General features: G+C 41.6%; 1 protein-coding gene across 5 annotated transcripts in view; it reads right to left on the bottom strand.

Annotated features, from left to right (window-relative positions):
• Positions 1–19,829, bottom strand: part of TMTC2 (transmembrane O-mannosyltransferase targeting cadherins 2) — a 272,678-nt gene that overhangs the window by 135,243 nt on the left and 117,606 nt on the right. For 4 of the 5 annotated variants that reach the window (XM_053257837.1, XM_053257838.1, XM_053257840.1 and 1 more), the window contains exon 2: positions 18,238–18,808. The exons of the other annotated variant lie outside the window; for it this stretch is intronic. In XM_053257837.1, the coding sequence (XP_053113812.1) occupies positions 18,238–18,808 (571 nt within the window). The remainder of the gene's footprint in view (positions 1–18,237; positions 18,809–19,829) is intronic. 5 annotated transcript variants of the gene reach the window in all.

Raw genomic sequence — 19,829 nt, 5'->3', positions numbered from 1 at the left:
GCCACAAGGGCACGTCAGCTCCACATAAGGTAAGTTCTTATATCTCCCATTTAGCAAAGCTGATGGTAAGGCATTGAATCTAGCTCTAGAAAAGGCCCAACAAAATTTGCTGAAGGTAATAGTAGAAAGATATAATGCTGGAGAAAAACCCACCCTGGTCTTCAGTGGCTTATAAAACTCCGGCAAACAACCCATCTCATTCTGCAGATCTATATCCAGCAATCTCTGTTGGACCATCCTCCAAGCAATGGTCACTCCCAATTCCAGCAAAAAAACAGGTGATATTCTAATATGAAAGAGTTTATTGATTACCTTTAGGCACCAGGTTGGTTGCAGATCAACCGAAAGGAACTTCGGTATGAGCCCTACAGGCTGGAGATGAAGTTCGATCCAATAAAAAATAATTAATAACCAGCCCCTGGACTCTACCCTGAGTATACCCACCTCTTGGCAGATCACCAAGTTGAAAACATATCTAGGTACGCCAAATAAAGTTCTCAGAAAACCCGTCTGGATTCTTTCAAGCACACTGAAATTGACATATGGGCCCAACTGCACAGCATAGAGAAGTTGGGGAATTACTTTAGCCAGGAGTGGTTTCCTGGCAGCAGGTATATAATTCCCCCCGGGCCAAAAAATTTAGCCACATCTGACACCATTCTAATGTGAGCGATCTTGGAGCCATTATATTGGAACACCACCCCCAGGTACTTAAATTGCTTCACCTGGTCTACTTTATGACCCTCAATTGACCAGTTGAATCTCTTGACTCTATTATTGAAACAAACAATCTTCGTTTCAGCATAATTAATTATTAGATGTTCCTCTTTACAGTAAGAAGCCAAGGCTCCCAGGCCTCTCCTAAGGACTATCCTAGACTGCAACAGAATGACCGTGTCGTCAGCATACATGAGCATTGACAACCGTTTGTATGCCATTTTGGGGGCATGTATGTCCAAATCCTGTAATAAAGATTAAATAAGAAGGGCACCAGAATAAAGCCCTGCCTAACTCCTTTCGACGGTGCAACCTTATCAGAGAGCTGACCTGCAAAGTTCAGTCACACAGAGAGGGCTAAATTTTCATGCAGTTTGTAAATAAAAAAATAAAAGCCGCTTATCAATCGTTGTTTTAGATAATTTTGCCCAGAGAAGGCCTCTAGAGATAGAATCAAATGCCATTCAAAAGTCAACAAAGGCTGCATAGAGTGATCTTTTTCCAACACAGACATGTTTTTCAATTAAGTATTGGAAAACAATACAAAGGTCCATAACTGACCGGCCAGGTAAAAAGCCTGCTTGTTCTTGTTCCAACAAGCATTCTTGTTCCATCCAAGTGTGGCTGAAGGATAACACCATTTTGTTAGATGTTACTTTAGGGCAACAAAACATATTTATTTGAAAAGCATATTTACCATATTGTGGATTATTGTTGTTTCAGCGCTCTATCCTAGAAATTAACTCTTATTTCATTGCTTGTATGAAAAATAAATTAAATTTGAAAATAATTAGAGATGGTAATAATCCTCAAGTAAATTAATCCTGAATTTAAAAAGTAATCCGTGTATGTGTAGGTACTGCATAACTGCTGCATCATAACAACTTGACAGTTCAGAATAACTTGTTTCAGTAGAAGCCAGAATCACCAATCCCAGCCAGCACTGCCTCCCCCATAAGCCCAGGAACTTACCCCAGGAACTAAAAACTACAGGCAACCATACAGCAGGGTAAACAGGCTAAATCAGAGACATGAACAGATATTAGTGCAGGAATTCCATGGCATCCATGCCCTTTCAGTTGATGGCAGGACTAATAAACCCAACAGAGCACAGAGAAACCATCTGGTGCACTGTAGAGAGCCATGGAGACTTAACTTCAGAGAAAAAGGTCACATGAACCTTTGTGCAACTATGCAGTTACAAATTGCTGACATGAAATTCCTTACAAGCCATGCAGGTTTTTAACTAAGAGTGAGGTGATTATCATACAAAACTAACTTCAAACAACAACACGTATCTTAGTTGTTTGCAAGCTGAATTATAAACATAAAAGAAACCATTATAGTTATATTTACTGTTTCTACAATGTCAAATCTGAATTAGCAAGACAGTCAAAGGTATTTTGTCAAAAGGCTATAAATGGGAAGCTCCAATGTGTATGTCTTAATTATGGACCCCAGAGTGCTCTGCTTAGATATTTAATGGTAGTTGATACTGATTATAATCAATATTTAATTATATTGAATATAAAAGGTGGTTTTTCCTCTCTGATTGTGACCTGTTCTTTTATTACTTCCCATCCTCAGCTACAGATATTTTGTTACCAGACTATCAGTTACATGTGTAGAATCGCCAACAAAGATTGTAAATCGAGTTGTTAAAGCATGAATGGTCAGCTATGCTTGAAAAAAATTAAAAGGTAGTGACAATTATTAAGAACAATTATTAAAATTTGTGGCAGTGTATATTTCTCCAAGAGAAACAAAATTTTTCAGAAATAAACTGAAATTTTAGTTTCACTTAATTTCACATTGTTGTTTTCAACGTATAACAAAAACAAGTTGATTTCTCCAAGGGAACAGAATAAAAGGCCTTTCCACACAAAACACACACACAAAATATTCAAGCAATCATGTGTTCACACAGCTGTCACAATCAAACAATTGCTGATATCTGGGGAAAGCATCCCATTTTATCTGTGTTATGAAGTACTGTGCTTTGACAAGTGTTCAGAAAACACAGTGAGGCTGTTCACATGAGCAGCCAAACCCAGGCTTGGGTAACCCTGCCAGGGTTTGGCTGCCCATGTGAAGCACCGGGATCAAAGCCAATCCAATGCTGCCTCTCCCCAAAGCCCAGGAATTTCCCCCAGGCTTTAATCTGGGTTAAAGGGCACAAGCAGACCCTTTACTGCAGGTTCAGGGTCATGTGTTTGCTCCGGCTGCATGCAGCCCAAGCAGACACAGAATCAGGTGCCTAGAGAGCCTGACTCATGGGGAAATCTCTAAAGGCATTGTGCTACTTGCATGGTGCATGTAGTGATTCCTGGAGGCTGGGACTCGTTTTCCCAGCCTCCAGAGATCTGCACTGCTGGGAGCTGTGCAGATCGTGGAAGCGTGCAAGAAACACATCCCACACATCAACCAGAATCATTGGTGGAGGGGAGTAGGCTTGATTTTGACTTCCCCCACCCCACTGCACTCTACCCACCTGCAGAAAATGGCCACATGTACAACCTTAGTATCTCTGCAAGAGAAATATAATCTTGAGGGAAGCCTACTGAATGTGCCAAGTGAGGGGGGGAGTTAATTTGTTAAACACACACACACACACACACACACACACACACACACACACACACACACACACACAGGTTCTCACAAGCAGCCAAGACTTGGTTAAGGCAGCCAAGCCCAGGCTTGGCTACCATGAGTACCACAAGGATCCATGCAGTTCCTGGCAGTGTCGCAGTGGCAAACCTGCCTATGGAGCCTACCAGTTAGCCAAGGTTAAGGTTGCGAGCACACCTTTAATTCAGGCTAACTGCTTGTATGTGAGCAACGGCTTTCGGGTGGATCCTCACAATGCATTGTGCACTCACACAGTGCATTGTGGGATTTCTGGGGATTGGGACCTCATATTCTGACTCCTGCACCACCACACTACCTGGAGCAGCGGTCTGACTGGGCATGCGATCCATCTGGGCATTCAAAATCTGCATGCCCTGACCCGCCCAGACCTGGCAGCCAAATTGTCTGTGGGGAAAGCGAGATTCTGCTGCCGAAAGCGAGATTCTGCTGCTTTCCTCACTGCCCGCCCTCAAGCCCTCTCACACGATCATGAGAAAGGGCTCACAGATTAGTGCCTTGCATTGTACTTTATGCTGATCAAAGACCACAATAAATCTATTCATTCATTAGTGCCTTTGGGTGCAAATTTAAAGAATTTGCAGTGCAAATTCCATTTTATAAAGCTCTATTTTAAGGAAATCAAATAAGGTCAAATTTTGAAACTTTGTCTTTCAATTTGCCTGATGTCTTTATCTGTGTTGTCTATAAGTTTAGATGTAACCATTATCTATTTTATACCTTCAGTTCCTTTTTCATCTCTCCCATCTTCTCCACTTTTTTCTCCTTCTCCCCCCACCCCTGCATACCCCAGCACCTACTTCAGTGCATCATAAATTGGTATTTTACCGCACTGGATCACTGTCTAGAACACAAGCAAACGAGAACAATGTTTTCAAAGCAGTGTTCGTTGAATACAGTGGCTGACTTCCTGACTAATGAAGCGTGGAAGTTCCTAACAGCAATGCCCACATTTCACTAAGCCCCATGCTGCTTCCAAAGCATGGGCAGTCTAGCTGAAGAGCATGAATATTTTCTGGAGTTCACCCATGCTCAAGAAAGTACTTGCTTTCTTGCACAATAGTGCAATATCAGCCAGTCAGTCGGTCCTTTTTTGCAGTCATATACCAATACTTAGTAAAACATACATACTTACCCAAAAACCCCAAAACCTCAGCATAATAAATCAAACAGATTGTAACGCAATACTGACAGGTTAAAATTAAGACAGTCGTGGTGAACTCCAGATAGAGCTTACTGAAAGCCAAAGAGAGCAGAGGACCGACCCTCCATTACAATCATAAAAGAGGAATCACGGAAAAAAGAAAGGAAAACATTATTGAAAACCTAAGCGGATGTTGCAAATGATATAACAGTACCTTGCCATTTTGCTAATTAGGTTGTCATCAAGACTGGACAGTAAATACTTCAAATAGATGTCATCCAAATGCCCAGGAAAACATTGCAGCAAAGGGGACACTAATCTTAACCTATAGAAATTACAGTATAAAATGGCATGTGCACTTGTCTCCACTTGACCAGACCTGCAAGGGCAAAGTCGAGCAGAGAAAGGGGTACCTTTAAATCTTCCCTCCATAACAGCAGATGGAAGCGCATTAAGACGGGTGAGCATCAAAGCACGTCTAAATTTAGGAATAGTAATTAGACTCAAATAGCTAGCTGATTTAATGTTAAACATTTGATCCCCCAGAAAGACATTCTTAGGCAAGGAAGCAACTTCTTCCTGCAGTTCCATGTCCATGATACGTTGTTTGATCTCAATCCTGGCTCGATCATATCCCATTTTGATAATCTCATCCTGAGAAAAACCATAATGAGCCAATTTGTCAATAATTTGGGTCTTCCACTTAAATCTGAAACAATCAGTCTTAATAAGGGGGGCCAATCCTACACAAGAGAAGACAAATTTTAACCAGAATAATATGATATTGCTCCAATAACAAGTTTCCAATCTAATCATACCCACCTCTCGTCTTAGCGCAACATTAGGCACACATCGGGGGACTAACTGCAATATCAGCTATACTTAAGAAGCCACACAGGGCAAAGAAGCAAAGCATGGGCTCTGCTGTTAGGAGCACCCATGGCTGTTCATTAACCACTGAATGCATGAAGCACATTATACACAAATCTGAAACTGTTTCAGAAATATATAAAATATAAGGCAATTCACTGAATATTATTAATTATTATATTATATTATATTATATTATATTATATTATATTATATTATATTATATTATATTATATTATATTGTGTTCATTAGATTCAACACAATGAGGCTATTCTCACGACCATTCAAAAGTGGTCTAAGGGAGCTGAGCCCACTTTCAAGAGGTCATGAGAACCACCAGGCTCACGAATGAGCCGTTAGTCCACCTAAATACCCCTCCTCTAAAACAAGATTAGCAGAGCAAGCACTCAGCTAACCCCGTTTCTGTGCTCGTGAGTCGCCACGGCAACTCACGAGTAGACCCCTGAATGGGAGGCTAAAACAAGTCTCCTGGAGTTGGGACTCTCCCCAGAATGCCCTGCACATTCATGCGGAGCATTCTGGGACTTCCAGTGGCCAGACGGCCCCCCCATCCCCACAGCCCCAACCGACTCCATGACAGAGATGGTAATTCTGTGGGCAGCCGATCCGGCCGCCCAGGGAGGGCTGGTTGCTTGGGGGTCACCCCAGTATGCCCTGTGCACTCGCGCAGGGCATACTGGGACTTCTGGGGGGCACGCGGCCCCCAAGCTCCCCAGCCCCCGCCGGCTCCGTCTCAGAGCCGGTAATCGTGTGGGTGGCCGATCCAGCCGCCCAGGGCTCCCTTTCCGCTCACAGCTTAAAACCGGGTTTCACTGATCGTGAGACCCAGTCCATTGACTATTATACTCAGATTACCATCCTCCGAAATTAGGCCAGCAACCATTTCCAGTACTGCTATATACAGATGACACAGTAACTCTCTCCTTTACAGAGACAGACTTGTGCAGAGTCCTTTGAAAATTTGTTGCATGCTGCTGAGAGAAGAACTAGAAATTAACTATCTGAAGACCAAGATCACGCTGTTTCAGAAGAAATTTGTACAGCATAAGAGGCAAATCGATGGCCAAGATATAGAACAAATCAAGATCTATAAGTATTTGGGTGTCGTTTTCCAGTTTAATGGTTACTGGAGAGCACATCTGCTCCATGTTACACAAGAGGCACAAAAGACTGCAATGGAGCTCATTAGATTTTTTTTCCCCTCAGGAAGGGAGGTGGTTATGTCCCCACTGTAATTCAGGAGGCGATTCTCACGACCAACAAAAATCAGGCTAGGAGAGCCTAGCCTGATTTTTGTTGGTCGTAACAACCACCGGGCTCGCAGCCGAGCCCGGTGGTTCTTGAGCGGGTAACCTGCGCCAGAACCCCTGGCAAAAAGCAGGTTTGCGAAGCGAGCACTCTGGAAAACCTGCTTTTTAGGCCCGTGAGTAGCCGCAGCGTGGCTTCACACTGCACCTACTCATGAGTAGAACCCCAACCGGGAGGTGAAAAGCCGCCTCCCGGTTCGGGGGTCTCCCCCAGTATGCCCTGAGTGCTCACACAGGGCATACTGGGGCTTGCAGGGGTTGCGTGGCCCCCGCTCCCCCCCTGCCGGCTCCATCACGGAGCCGGCCATTGTGTGGGCAGCCGATCTGGCCGCCCAGGGCTCCCTGCTCACTTGTGAGCGGGGAGAGCGGGCTTAGCCTGCTCTTCCCACTTACCGGTAAAAACTGGGTATCACTGATCGTGAGACCCGGTCCCAGGTCTTCAAAGAGAAAATATTAGAAAAATATTAGAAAATATTAGAAAAATATACCAACTACTATATGGCACCCAGCTGACTAATTACAAGGATTTCCAGCATCTAGAGTTGGTAGAAAACAAATTCATTAGAACAATTCTTGGAGTGCCAAGAGGCATGCCCAATGCAGCGTTAAGGCTGGAACTGGGTTTAGTACCAATTTAAGCATATGTTTGGGTTGCAAAGATCTCTTATTATTTGAAACTAAATCTTGGTTGAGCAGGCCTCGCACCTCTGGTCCTGATGGACAACTTTACATCTGTTTGGAAAGAGGGAGTTGAGAGGAAATTAGAGAGTTATGGGCTAACTTGGCAAAGAGGCACTTTTTAATGTGGCGATTCTCTTTATTGAGCAGGGGGAGAGTAATTGGCCCTATCCACCCCCAGCAAAGTACCTCCAGTGACTGTTGCTGGTAGCTATCTTATGTTTCTTTTTAGATTGTGAGCCCTTTGGGGACAGGGAACTGTCTTGTTTGTTATTTCTCTGTGTAAACCGCCCTGAGCCATTTTTGGAAGGGCGGTATAGAAATCAAATTATTAATAATAATAATAATAATAATAATAATAATAATAATGAAGAAGAAGAAGAAGCCGCCGCCACCCAATGCTGACCACCTTAAGTGGCATAACAGGGAAATGCTTGACTAAAAAGCAGAAGGCTGCTGGTTAGAATCCCTGCTGGTACTATATCAGGTAGCAGCGATATAGGAAGATGCTAAAAGGCATCACATCATACTGCATGGGAAGAGGCAGTGGTAAACCCCTCCTGTATTCTACCTAAGAAAACCACAGGACTCTGTGGGCGCCAGGAGTCTAAATCAACTTGATGGCACACTTGACATTAGCCCAATGTTGGCCTCCTTAGGGATTTTAAAACCCAAGATTATTAGGCAGCAGATTTGGGACATAACAAACTAGGAAGACAGAGCCCGAGTCAGACATTTACCTTTCTTAGGTAATGCAACTCAACCTCATAGACCAGCTAAAGATTTACATGAGCTTGTTCTTGCCAAATTGAGAAGGGCATTTGTCTGGGCATGCTTGAATGTGCTGCCCTCAGCTCTCTTAGAGGGTCGTTATCTTGGTATTCCTTTCTTTCTATGGTTATGCCTGTGTTAGTCAGAAGCATTTGTTTTATAGAGATATTCAGCTAGCACTTTTGTCAGCTATTTTGTCTGGATACCCAGGTAGGTCATCGGGCTTTTATGTGTCTCTCCTTTTGTCCAACAGTGATATTGATGTTTCTACCAAGGTGGCAAAATTTTGCTACACTGCAAGCTGTGTAAGGAAGCAATTGGTAAAATAATGAGTGTTGATTGTACTCTATATTGTTATATTGTAAACAGTGTTTTGTAAGAACATAATGGCAGAATAATGATTGCTGGAGGTTACTACTTAATATATTGTGTTGTATTTTTGTCTGGTCAACGACGGAAATAAAGAGTCCATTCCAATCCAGTAATTATGTTGTACAATGTCACCAATTGTTTTTGCTTACAACTTGCTTCTGATGCACTCATCTGGATACCATGGAGCATCTTTACTGGTGCCAAGCACTCCATCCCACCATTTTCAGCTGGGCCTCAAAAGACAAGGAGAAGTGTGAGTGGATGGAGCGCAAGTTGTAAGCAAGTCCAACTGGTGACACTGCACAACATCATTACTGATCATATGGCATGCCTGTTAAGGCATCAGTCTTAGTTTCCAATTTCACAGGTTTGGGGAACTTGTGCCAAAACCTGCAGTTTGAGAACCAGAATTAAGTCTATCTAATATACTCTAACACTGCACAAAATTAAAGCAGGCAACATCAGGAGTGTTCTGTGGAATGAATCAGTTGCACTTTACATCCTTACAAAATATTTCTCAAATATTATTGTACATTTTGTGGAAAATATTTACTCCTTGGAATAATGGGCTTTTATAAACTGAGAATCATTCTTTATGAAGTAATATTTTCCTGCAAGTGGTTTTCCCACTGCCTGATGATTCTCCACAACATTTTGTTTGAGAATCTAAAAGGTAACATCTAGCTCATTGAGAAGGGCAAGGGAGAGAAACCATTTGAAAGCATGTGACAAGTCTATAATACCCTGCAGGTTAAATGCAGCTGGAAAAAAGCCTTACTGTTCTTGAAGTTGGGAACTGGCATGTAATGTCAAAATGACAAGCAAGAGCTTATACCATCTGTACAAATCCCCATGAAAACTTATATTCTCACCTCATGCCTAAGAGAGTAATTGAACCCCAGGGAAAGCCAGAAGACATTGAAATGTTTTTGCTTCTTTGCTGCTATTTAAAATTTCAGTCTTTGGCAATGTAAAGCTTGCCTTGACAAAAAAACAAAGCAAAAAAGGAACATATATCTAACAGAAAATATTATTATGTCCCTTCAGTCAGCAATCTGTTTACATTACCTTCACTTGCATCCCCTGGGACCATTTGAAAAAAATTACAACTTGGTTAGTATTTTACATGTAAGGCTATTCACACTCTCCCTGTATGAATACATTCCCACCCAGACTGCTGAATCTTCTCTGTGCTGCCATGCATCCATACAATCCACGCTGCTCTGTGCAGCACAGATCATTGGAGGCTGGGACTTGTTCTCCCAGCCTCCACATATCTAGGGGTGTGCAAACCGGTTTAAATTCGAACCGAACCAGCCATCAGGTTTGAGCTACAGGTTCGAATTTTAACTGAACTGGGGTGGGTGGGTTTCAATTCAAACTGGTTCAAACTGGTTCAAAACTCCAGAAGTGGGTGAGGTGGTAGTTGGCACCCATGGCTGCCTACCACCCAAACCCCAAAGCAATCAGACACTTATACAATTTTTATGAATTTTTGAATTTTTCCCCTCATTGGGTATAATAGGACTTGAACCAGCCCATTATTCCCTATTGTGGAGCACCCATGGGTGAAAACTACCACCCAAATCCCAACACAATCAGAAACTCCTACAATTTTTAATGAATATTTGAAATATCGTTAATTATTTTTCTCATAGGATATAATGGGACTCGAACCAGCCCATTATCCCCTATTTTGGAGCACCTAGGGGCACAAAAGTGGGGTGGTTGGTAGGCACCCAAGAGTGCCTACCACCCACCAAACCCCAAGGCAATCAAATACTCCTCTTATTATTGGTGAATTTTAAAACTATTTTTGAATTCCTCATAGGGAATAATGAGGATTGCAGCAAATGTATCGCTTCACATTGAGGGGAAAGGGGTGGCCTAGAGCGGAGTGTGGTGGGTGGTAGTTCCCAAGGGGGGCAAGGAAGCTACCAGAATAATTTGAAAGGAATTGGGCAAAGGACTGATTTTAAAGTCATTTTTGAAGTTTATGCATCTTTACGTGCAAATGAGAGTGGATTCATGGTCATTGAAAATCACATTTGCTACCAGAGAATCTACACTCAGAACTTCTCAGAAACAACAAAGCCCTACAACCCATGGGGGTGGTTGGCACCCTCTGTGCACTACACCACCACTCGCTCTGGGCCACCCCAGCACCCCCCAAGTGCAGTTATGGGGTTGCTGAAACTTCCATTCTTCCCTATGGAGAAAAACCTTAAATATGTGTAAACTTCAAAAATCACTTAAAAACCAGCCCTTTGCCCAATTCCTTTCAAATAATTCTGGTAGCTTCCTTGCCCCCCTTTTGAACCACCACCCACCACACTCCGCTCTAGGTCACCCCTGACGTGAAGCGATACATTTTCTGGAATCTTCAATCTTCTCTATGAGGAATTCAAAAATATTTTTAAAATTCACCAATAATCAAATAAAACCCCGATTGCCTTGGGGTTTTATTTTCAACATTTCATATCCTGCCATTGAATTTAAAAAATTCAGATGGCTTCCTAAGAAAAACATTACAATAACACTTAGAATACAGTAAAACTATTAAATATGAACTCAATAAAAACACTATCACAGAATACACAGTGTAACAATTAAGTATCAAAACCAATATTAAAACAAGCTCCTGTTTGTTAAAAAAACAATCCAGAGAAATAAAATAATTTTAACCTGTCACCTAAAACTATCTATATGTTATTTCCAAAAGAGCTGGAAATGTTATTATCTGAATGGATGAAGCATCTGCCGACAGAGTCGAAGTGACCCACAATTACAACAGTGATCAAAAGAATCCAGAAAAATAACAAAGGGGACCAAAGATAACTCCCTAAACTGCAGCTATGTAAGTCAACAAGAGGGGATGTTTATGAGCTCAGAGTGAAATTCACCAACAAGTAGATGGGCATTGCTAACGGTGGTCTTGAATAAAAAGAGTAGGAAATTTCTCAGCTTGAAGAATACTCCCTCAAAACAGTCACAGTTCTTCTGCTTTTGAGAGGGAAAGGTATCGAGTTTTTTCACCAACCATTTCACATCTTTGTGCTTCTGAGGAGGAAGGGGTTTGACATATTTAAGCTTTTAGTTTGTGGGGAAGGGGTCAACCTGCTCCCCCAAATACCATATATAACGTGTGTGAGTGTGAGAATGAGTACGAGAGGGTGGGAAGCAGGGAGAGGGAGAGCTAGCTTTTCTTTCTTAACCAGGGTTTACATAACCACTTCGAATCTTGGTTAATACAGGGACCCTTTATCTATGGTATTGGTTAACATCCGTGTGTTTAATGTTTGTTTTACAAAAGCTAAGATGTGGAGCAGGGAACTTACACAAACCCACTTCCAATTTCTGATTATATATCCATAAGTATGAAGAGGGACAGAGGGGGAAAGCTGTAAAGGGCCCCCCTCCTCCCCAACATACAAGTGAAAGCCTTAGAGGGATGCAAAAAGGAGGACCCTAAGATTATGTTTTGCCACATGTTACCCCTCTGTGGCCTTATACACCTTTTGCTAAGACACAGAAATGTTACATATGCACTGAGGCTTACATCCTTAATGGCTAGGCCTTCCCCTGTTCTTGCTATCTTATTTTATTTTTGGCTTAAGACCTTCTTTAAGAGTCTTCTCATCACGCCATCTTGCAAAGCACGGACTAAGTCCTGCAAGAGATGAATAATGATGAGATAATTCCCACCAGACATCTGATCTACCTGCTAATCAGAGCAGTTTAAAAAGAAACACGGTTTTGTTTTTTTAAATAGCACCTGTTGTTCTCTAGAATAAAGGAGGCCACAGGGCACAAACAAATGCAAATATTTGTTCAGACTTTCACACGTTTATAATGAGACATAAATGCTGGAGAAATTAATTCTCAGTTGACTAACTTTGAATGCAAGGACTCCACAAGGGAGTAAGCAGTTGTGCTCCCAATCTTTTATTTAGCTCTTCAAAGTGTAAAAACCCACAACACACACAAAGGCCATGTTTAACAGTTTAGTGCACTTGTGTGCGCACACAAAACACTTATGCCTAGATAGTAGAGTTGGCAAGAGGTCAGGCCACATTCTGACTCTAACAATTATTTACCACGTAGAAGGTGGTTAGGAACTAATTTTTGCTAGGAAACCCCTTATTTTCCAATTAAGATTACACAGTGTTGTCCTAAATGCTACAAAGGGTTCCTTATAAGCTCATGAGTATCTCTTGGTAGAATAACAAAGGAAAACCAAAGACCTCTATTGCCATCCTCAAAAAGATATCTCACATACATATTACCCCACTAAGTCTAGGGATTTTTATGCAATTATGCCATATCTTTTGTTGTTGTTATACTGTTTACAACATGGTTTTAAAAGTGAAAATAAACTGGTAACTGATATTAAAAAGTGAGAGGTGTTTAACCTCTTCAAATGTCAATTATAACATACTTTTCTAAACATCTGAGTAGGCAAACTATTTCACCTACGCATTTAGCTGCTAATGCTTCAACAAGGCTTAGAACTAGACCATGGATCTAAGATTTACAGGGGCATTTTTAGATTAATCTACCAGTGCCAAGTTCCAGAGGTTGAGTTCACACACAATACTTAATCTGAGGCTCCCCCAGACCAATGGGGTTTGTTGAAAATCATCAACTTGAGCCAGAGGTACACTCACTGGCTGGGATTCCCAATTAGGTTCTGGATGTCATCCCAGACTGCCTTGAGCAACCTCCTAGACATTGGTCCCAATAGCAAAGGGGGCGGGCTTGCCTGGAGCAAACCAGAGGTTTATTATTGTTTTTTATTATTATTATTATTATTATTATTATTATTATTATTATTATTATTTATTATTATTTATTATTTATTATTATTATTACATTTATATCCGCTTTTCCTCCAAGGAGCCCAGAGTGGTGTACTACATACTTGAGTTTCTCTTTCACAACAACCCTGTGAAGTTGGTTAGGCTGAGAGAGAAGTGACTCGCCCAGAGTCACACAGCTAGTTTCATGGCTGAATGGGGATTTGAACTCAGGTCTCCCTGGTCCTAGTCCAGCACTCTAACCACTACACCACGCTGGCTTCATGAAGAGCGCAAATTCTGATTTAACATGCACCTCAATGGGAGCAGCAATAGGTTTGGCAAATCAGCTTCAAGCTCTAAATGTAAGACTCTCGAGTCCTTTTGTGAATTTAAACTTTGGTTAAAGAGCAAAAAGGAGTCATCCACATACTACCAAGCCATCTTTAGAGCAAAATGATGATAGTTTTAGAAGCTGAAGAAGGCTGACTATTAACTATGCCATCCTTAGAGTCATTCTAACATGAATATAAGTTTTCACAAAATTTCATTTAAGAAATTCAGTGTTGTGGTATAACCCAGATTGTAGGTAACACAACCTGTTGTAACATCTGCAACACATTTATGCTACAGATAATTGGTAACTAACTCCATATTAAAACATATTTTCCATTTCTAAAAAATAAAATAAGGAACTATTTCTTTAGTTCATAAAAATGTATTCTCCTCCAGCTCTATGCATTAATAGCAAATTATTTGGGAGTCTTTTATCAAGTTATGAGGCATGCTTTCAGTTCACTTTATTTCTATAACCACAGTTTGTGCATAATATATACCGGTAGGTGCTAGGAATTTAACATTACTGAATTAATAACATATCCAATAAAGAGCTAATTTCAACAGATTTCATATCAAAATATTGTCATGCCCTCTGCCCCATTTGAAAAAGGTGGGGGAAAGATGAGACCAATGCAGAGCACAGACTCAAATTACCTTTGTAGTTCTGTACTAATTGGACAGAATGCTGCAATCTGCAAACTTAATGGCCTGTTCTCAGGCTGGAAATTGCAACTGCAAAAGAATTACGCCTTTGAATTTGCATAGTCTCTATAATTACAACCCTCTTCAAAGCCCATTCCCTTTTTGAAATTTTCCTTCACCTTACTGCGGTGACATAATTTCTATAGGTCTTGCTGCTGACATGTGGAATCATGGGATACGCAACCTACCTCCAGACATTCTACCTAACATACACTTTTAAAAGCTCTGGACACCATCAGCTTAAAATGAAACTAATATATTTAAAGTTTCAATATGGTGTACTTCCAAACAGAATCATCTGATAAAACCGTCATTGACCAAATAATAGGATTATGTCAACATTTTTTAAAAAAAACCCAACAACCTTTGACAGCTGTTGCAATATCCTAGAAGACTGGATAATAAATTGGTCAGGGTGAACCACTCCCAAAAATTTGAGAAACATTTGCTAGCTTAAATATTCAAGGTTAGCATTTTTATTTTTATTTCTTTTACAAAAGGAAAGTGTTTTTATGCCTAAATAGGTTTTAGGTCAAAGGAACTCTTTTTTGGCAACATAAAAACATTCATTGAGTTTTCTAGATATCTAAAATTATTTTGGATGTTTACATGTTATTGAATTTATATTTCTATGAGTACAATCAACAAACAATGATATTGAACAAATTGCAAAAGAAATTATTCTGGTACCATTTTATTCACAAACGTTTTCTCCAACACAGAAAGCTGATGTATGTAACCTGAATCAAGATGGTGTCCAATAACATCAAACAAAACAACATATAGTTAATTAAAGTGGAAACTAACACTTTATACTTGAACATACAATGGAGTTGCATCAAACCAGGAAGGGCAACACCCCTTGCAATTTCCCAAAATTTTTGATAGAGCTCTAAACCAGCAAAAGGAAGAATTGAGGTTTTTAGGGGAATGCAAAAAATGGTTGCAAAACTGCAAATAAATAAATAAATAAATAAATACATTTACATTTGCTCTAAGGTAAAATCTTTAAACCATTGTTTAAAAAACAACAACAGCCATCTTATATACTCACCAGGTAGGCCCTGAGTGGTTTAACACATAACAGCAGCAGCTAAGTTGGCAGAAACCAGAGATTCCCAGAACTGTGGACTCCCAGAGCGACCTGCAAGTTTTGCGATGTCTGAAACAGCCAAAGTCGGGTTTCCTCCACTGTCTAACGTTCACTGCTCAACTTCAAATCTTTGTTACAAATCTCAAGCAGCAACTCAACACTGGCACCCCAACATTGGTGGTTTCAGGTGTCACGAAATGGTTGCAACTTGCAGCTCGCAGTGAGAGAAAGCACACTGCCCAGCAGCCTCTGACTTCTGCCAAATTACTTGCCACCGTTACATATGAAGTCACCTTTTGTGGCCAGTTTTGGAGAGTTGATATGTATCACCTTGATTTTATAACAGTCTACTACTACAATTGTTAGAGTACACAGAATTGCATAGAACCTAAATAATTCTAATCAGCCACTACACACACACACCACACACACAGAGAGAGTAAATATTTATCTTTCTTGGATTCTCTAAGGGAAAGCATTTTAAAAATTACTCATTTGGTCCAAAGGTTCTCTTCCCTTGGATCCAACCACCTTTGAACCCAAGTTGTTGGCAGTGTCACCTTAATTTTATTGTCTACTCTTCCAGAACATAAAAAAAGCTGTCAGACTTCTGTCCTTGTAAAGCGGTCACGGAATCCTATTATTTCCCTTCTATTAACATAACCCTGCAACAAAGTTTAGGCTATGAGGCTGTTCTCACAAGCAGCCTACAGTGGTCTAAGGCAGCCAAACTCACTCTTGGCTGTTTGTGAGAAACAGCGGGAGACAAGTGGCTGCGGCTGCTGCCGCCGCCGCAAACTCACCTGCAGAATCCTCCTGGAAAATAAGGTTAAGAGAGCAAGAGCTCCCTTAACCTCATTTTTGGGGTCGTCTGCCAGCCCCAGCTGCTTTCAGCCGGGCTGAGAGACTGCGGGGTCCTTGGCTGGCATCAGGGGGATCCCCACAATGCACCGCACACTCGTGCGGTGCATTAGGGGAGTTTTGGGTGGTGGGGTGCTACTTCTCATCCCCTGAACCCCCACGTTGCCGGAAGCTACCAGCGATTGTGTGGACAGATGATTCACCTGCCAGAAAGAGGAAAGAGATCATCTACAGGGAGCTAAGTGCTAGCAGCCATCCTCCCCACTTTCCCTCAAGCCCTTTTTCACCAAACGTGAGAAAGGGCTCAATATTTAGCTACACACACATTCTTAAATGGTATCCACATGACCAGGAGGTGGAGAGGAAGGGTGGGCAGGGGGAAGGCTGTGCTTAACCTACCTTCCTGCAAAATGATTCCCCAACATTGGTGGGAAGCACAGATCACATGCATCCCGGCCTCCCACATATCCCACAATGTTCAATGTTATTTGCGGGATACTCCCATGAGATGGGTACTGTAGGCACCTGCTCAAGCTGTACGCAAACAGCCTGAGCACACACACAATCCTCAGCTAAAGGCCAGGATCCAAAGTGGGGTTAAGCAGAAGGGCAGCACTGGGATGCATGCACATCCTGGCACTACACACAAACAGCCTAACCCAGACTGTGCTTCCCAGACATTGAAGTTCTTCTCACAAACGGTGAGAAGAGCTTCTTCCGGGTCTGTGGGGAGAACGGGCTTAGCCCGTCTCTCCCCACAGATGATCAAAAGGCAGCCCTGGGCAGCTGGATCAGCCGCCCACACGACCGCTGTCTCCGTCATGGAGCCAGAAGGGGCTGTCTGGATCGGGGCTGCACGGTCCCTGGAAGTTACAGGATGCCCTATGCAAGAGCGCAGGGCATCCTGGAGAGACCCCCAAACCTGGGAGTCTGCTTTCAGCCTCCCAGTTGGTGGTCTACTCATGTGTCGCTGTGCACTGCGGTGACACACGAGCAACCAGATGAAGCTAACGGAGCACTCACTCCATTAACCTCATTTCAGGGTACTGGGAGTTAGGCGGGCTAGCCGCCTTGGATGCACCATGCTTGCCTGCGAACCCAGTGGTTCCCATAATCCTTGGAAAGTGGGCTAAGCTTTCCAGTGATCGTGGGAATAGCCTCATTGTATCATTTAGACATTGTGACTACATAAAATATTTAAGACAATCAGTTCTTAATCAGCCAAACAGAGATGTAAGCTTGTTGGACTAACAACCAGTTCCCATGACTAGCAGCTTACTTTCTACCTGAGTTTATATCTTTGCTCCTGGCAAAGCAGCTGAATGAAACCTCTGTCATATCCAGAACGCAGGTTTCAGTGTGTCTCTACTCAACACACATTAGAGTTGCTCAAAGAACTGTGTAGAATCTTAGTTCTTGCTTGAAGTAGAACCTTACATGAGAAACCTAAATATGGGCCCATGAACACTGCTAGAACAAGTACAATATCAGCAGAAACACTGCAAGGCATTATGTGAATCTAGACACAGGTTGTAAAGAAATCAATATCCCTTTACCAATGTCAAACATAATTATATTACAGAGAAAAAATGTGAATTTTTCTCCCAACATCAGTGGACAAATTGTTTTCTCAGAAAAAAAACAAGAAAACTGAAATGGTTGCCCAAGAGGTGTTTGGTGGAATGAACCATGGATAGCATGGGAAACATGACTGAAATGACAAGCATCAGCTTGAAGAAAAATCATTGATGAATGAATTCAATTATATTTATACCATAAAGCATCTGAGCTGGTGTTTTTGCTTTTTGCTTTTTACAGGGCAGACTGAACTATTAAATAATTCCATGCTCTTTTAAATAAACTATATTTATCTTTGGTGGAGAAACTGATACTTATGACCCACAGTTCTCACTCACCTTGTAGATAGCAGGAATGATTTGGTGCAATTTCAGCCTGTGAAACACAAAGATATCGTAAACGGCCGAAACAGCAAGAACAGTCACTCCTTGCTCCTTCCACAACATGCTGCAAGTGGCACATAACCCTGCACCCAAGATCCAGCCCCAGGTTCCTTCTGAGTAGCTTCTTGCGCAGCAGTGCTTAGTATAACACATTAGGGAGAGTAGAAAGAAAAAGCAAGCTCCGATATCAGCCCTTCCCACAATTCCTGCCACCGCTTCAGTATGGATAGGATGAGACGCAAACAGCAGGCCAGCAAGTAAGGTCCAATATCCGTCACCAAACAGTATTCGGGAAAAATTTGTGAAGAGACCTGTGACTGCAGCATGTAAGAAGACATTTATAAGATGGTAGCTCCAAGGATCCATTCCTCCAATAGCATAGTTAATGCGAAAAGAGAGTGTGCAGAGAGGCCGGTACGATTTATGGCTCCCACTGTGGGTAAGGAGAGTTCCCCAGAAGTCATTGTAGAATATCTGGGTCCATGGCGTTTCCGGGAGAAGATCCTGGTTTGTCTTGATTGCTCGGCTAAAAACAAACAAAACACAAAAAGAATCAAATAATATGACAGCTACTGATAAGCCCACAAAAGTAGTCACACTGACATTTTAAGCAGCTCCTCATTTTATTATTAAATTAGCACAAAAAGGCATGATTTCAGAGCTATACTCCTTAAGTTCTAAGCTCTGCAGAACAAGCAATGTTAGAAGTGTCTCTTCTATTGACTTTTTGCTACAATAAATTTCCATATAAATTGGCTTTTAAAACCTTAGAAACAGATGTTATGCTGGATCCATTAAATTAACACACCCTTCAATGACATTCATCCAAATCTAACCCAGAAGCAATCACTTATGAGTTGATGGGTTATAATTAAAATGTAAAAAGAAATATGAGTAACTGACAAACACTGTGGCTTAAACTAGTAATTCCTTAGCAGTTGCAGGCTAAAACCCCTACTGGCTTTACACACACCTATTTTAATTTACATGATCGAATGAATCTTGTTGGAATGGATTAGCAATAACTACACGAAGTTACCAGATGTATGCAAATTTTAAATACACAAAGAAACTCCTAAACAGACACACATATCCATATATTAAAGACAATTCTGCAGCACATAATAAAGTACAGATTAACAAAAGATACAACTTCACAGGAACTTGAAGACAAGCTTTATACATTATCAAGTACTTGTATATGTACACTTTAAGCATGGGTAATGGAATTTGTTCACATTCTTAGAACTTCTGAGTGAGCAGAGTTCCATCTGTGCAACTTAGGACTCAAGCATCTGAGTTTTGAAGTGGTCAAACAAGGAAACAGGCCACAGAGATTTGCCTTCCTCTAAATGGTTCATCAGTGGAAAGACAATAGTTGACATTTTGATTAGGCATGCAAGCAAAGCATGCAAACCACCTTTGCAGTGTTTAGGAATTCAGTTTTACTGCACAGAGGAAGCAAATTTTTTATATCCCCCCCCACCCGAAGCACTCCCTGTGACCTGGAAATAGGTCCCTTAGGGTCACACAGCCCTCTGGGACCT

Source organism: Hemicordylus capensis, chromosome 5 (genome assembly GCF_027244095.1).
Source record: "Hemicordylus capensis ecotype Gifberg chromosome 5, rHemCap1.1.pri, whole genome shotgun sequence".
Lineage (NCBI taxonomy): Eukaryota > Metazoa > Chordata > Lepidosauria > Squamata > Cordylidae > Hemicordylus > Hemicordylus capensis.
This window is presented reverse-complemented; position numbering and strand designations above follow the sequence as displayed.